Genomic DNA, 3542 nt, shown 5'->3' on the forward strand with positions numbered 1-3542 from the left:
TATGATGTTAAAAAAACCCAGAAATTATAAACCTTTTCAGTTTTCAAAACACAATGTTCTTACTACCTAAAAATCAGTATCACATCTTTGGCCTACATTGGTTTGTTTTGATCGTAGTCCTCTTTTCTCAAAATATAGTCTTATAGATAAAAATTGTCAAAGCTCTAGGAGCAAATATTTTTTTTCTGAGACACTATAATATGATATACTGATTCAGAAAAATCAAAAATAAATTTTCCTTTACTTTTCCCCTCAAACATCTAACTACTTGTGTGCACTGGAAGGACAAAGCGTAAATAATTTGGCCACAAGTCATCATCTATACCAAATTCTGTATTAAATTGATTTCTTGTTCTTGGAGGTTCTACCTTCCGATTAACAAATAGCCTATAAATGAATTTTGTATGTGCATTTTGTATATCTATTTGGTCAGCATGTATGAACAGTGTTCTTTTCCGACACAAATCTCTATCGAAACCTTGTTTCAAAATTTCTTTCCAATTTCTAGGAATAGCATTTATGATACTCATCACCCTCAGATAATAATTATTTGATATAGAAAATGCTTGAAAAAGTTTTATGTTACCATCTATATTATATAGATCGCTGACAAATCTAATACAATTTTTAAAAAGATATTTATCAAAAATTGTTTTACCATTTATTTTAACAAATTTATTATTCCACACAATTTGTGAATAAACATCCATCTCTTCTGGCTTAGTCAATTCTATATAAGTACTAATAAATTTTTTATAAAATAGTGGAACACTTTGTATTGAATTAACATATCTTTTATCAAGATTGCAATTAAATATGACTTCACTACCTCACTTAACCGTAAAAGCTGTAAACAAAACCTCCAAGCATCGGAACTATCTGAGTAGTATCGTTGTACTCATTTAACTTTTAAAGCCTTAAAAATTGATTTAACATCAATCATGTTGAGGCCACACATCACAACAACATGAAATCGACTTATGGCATGCATGTATTTGTAAATATAATTTTTAGAAGGGAGCTGATGTTTCAAAAGCAGTTTGCTAAGAAAGGATTTAGATAAATTCGCGATTCTACCAATTTTACACTAGATATTTTCTAGAAAGTGGTAACTTGTTTACTGCTAATATAAGATTATTCTGTATAATTATAAGTTATTATCTGAATGAGGCCTATTTGGATCCATATTTCATTTAAAGTTTATAGTTATTTGATCCCTTAAAATGAGCAATTAATGTTTTAAGTGAATACAGTATTTGAAGTTAAAATCATACAACTACTGAGCGTAATGATTACAAGCACTCATGACAGTCGAGGCCTCCCAATAGAGGAAAATCCCCTACGATCTGGGATCGTCAATGGGTCGGCCATGGCCCATATGGGTTAAGGGGCGAAATTTAACATGCTTCTTTATTAAATAATCTTGGATAGAAATTACATAAGACATATTATACTATTTCTCTAGTAACTTTAATCATCTGACAACTATAACTTGTCATTCCGAAGTCTTGGGAGACTAAGTGCAATGATGCTTAATAGACTGGACGTATCTCACCAACTATGTTATATGAAGTTATAAAATGGCGGAGTGACAACAAAAAAGTCCCATACACATTTATACAGGCCATCGATGTTAACTAGTTTTGAGAAGTCTGTAAATTATGTTTCAGTCCGGTTAATCAGATGAATTATACATTTGTCTCCTTCAATGCAAAACATTTAAAGCTAATAGGGAGCAACGTCTGACAATAGTATATTATAACCAATATTTGCCAAATTCGTGGATAATTCACCACTCAGTAGATTGAGTAATACATGCGGTAGGTCGTAGGCCTAATATAATTGCAATATATACCGACCATTTTTTAAACATTCAAAATCCATGTTTATTTACTCTTTGTTCTACCTAGCAAATACAGAACGTTCTTATAACTTTCGCGAACGTTGGTTAGGTATGTCACAAAATAATGTTCACACATCGTTGCAGGAACGTTCAAAAGTTATGACGTTTTGAAATTAGGTCGTAAGTACATACTTATGGTTCTATAAAATAACGTTTTAACGCCAAACGATAACGTTATTATAAGGTTCTTATAACGTAATACTGTAAGCTGGGTAATAATCTATTGATCTTAAGCAATTCGTATATCACCTTACCTCTTGAAGATGCCCCTTTTTGACTAAACATAGGTAAAGATGGAAGCATTTTGGTGTGCGTAGTAGAACACTCTCCTATTTTCTGTCCTATCGCGAGGCAGAGTCTGTAAAGAATTGGTAATCACATTGTTCCTCGTTAATATCATCAGAAACTGGAACTACTTCATGTACTGCTGACGCACATCCGTTGGGTTGGGCCAATGATATTATTTAACATTAAACATGAGATTTGTTTCCGCTCGGTTACTCCATCAACTGAGCAATGTGTACTCCCTTTGATTTTGTTTTTCTTCAGGACGACACGTTTTAAATATATTGCAAATAAAAATTAGATCCTAGGCTTACATAGCATATGTGGTTTAAGAAAAACGTGTTGTGAGCACTAAATACGTTCAGTTTGCAGAGCTGACTAAAAATACAGTCCCATATACAGTATAGTCATGGTCTTAGCTGCTCATTTGTTGACAACAGGGGTGGTGCCAGGATTTGCCCGACGGGGTGGGGGCGAGGTCCCCGACGAGAGGGCCGATGCCCCGACGAGGGGTCAGATTTCCCCGACGAAAGCGAAGTGGGCGTGGTCGAGCTTCGATTAAAAGGTTTCGAAAGTGGTCCTAGGGGCGAAACCCCCGAAAATTTTTACAATTTAGGTGTTTCAAATGCTTATTTAATCGATTTTATAGTCTACTATATGTAGAAAATACATACAATTTTTTTTTCTCCCCGACGAATTGTGCTTTTTCTCCCCGACGGTGGGGGGCAGCTCTCCCCGACGGAGGGCCATGCCCCCCCCCCCCACTCTATCAAAATGGGGTTTTTTTGTGTAAATGAATAGAGCACATAATTAACTTTATAATGAGGGCTCAATGACCTGAATCGGACAATTAGGGACGGGAATTCACATATTTTTAAACATTTGCAGGCTTCAGAACGCTGTCGGGATCTTGCTAATGAGAGATATTTCACCGTTCTTGACTCTGCAGATTCAGCTTATAAACTCAAAGTTAAGGAAGCTTTGCATATCACTTGGAACAATTCATCCCTTAATAAGCAAATTTACAACTTGAATATCACGTTCGCTGTTTGATTCTTATGTACTAATTTACATAACAATCCGCAGTGACGGATGGTGTCTACGTTTTGTGGTTTGGTTCATTAGTCGCTTTTCTAATTTGCTTATTTACATATATATGTATAAAGCCATTTATAAGCTTTGGCAAAATTTGTCATCTTACGCACTGATGATGAGAATCGTTTTTTCGAAACATGTTTGCTATACGATCGGGCTCAATGAGTCCGCGATCACGATTAAAGTCTATTACTTGCTTTATAAAGTGCCTTAATTGTGGTGTTTTTACTTATACGAAATTTTGGTGGCATTATTTATG

The 3542-nt window shown here is 34.8% G+C and overlaps 1 protein-coding gene across 1 annotated transcript in view; it reads right to left on the reverse strand.

Moving 5' to 3' along the window:
- Window positions 1–2252, reverse strand: part of LOC117112139 — a 19032-nt gene extending 16780 nt beyond the window's left edge. The window contains exon 1 of the mRNA XM_033255198.1: window positions 2158–2252. Coding sequence (XP_033111089.1) covers window positions 2158–2206 — 49 coding nt within the window. The 5' untranslated portion in view covers window positions 2207–2252. The remainder of the gene's footprint in view (window positions 1–2157) is intronic.
- Window positions 2253–3542: the final 1290 nt, after the last annotated feature.

The sequence above is a fragment of the Anneissia japonica genome, unplaced genomic scaffold (assembly GCF_011630105.1).
Source record: "Anneissia japonica isolate Jap-2015-1 unplaced genomic scaffold, ASM1163010v1 scaffold2707_len876726_cov182, whole genome shotgun sequence".
NCBI lineage: Eukaryota > Metazoa > Echinodermata > Crinoidea > Comatulida > Comatulidae > Anneissia > Anneissia japonica.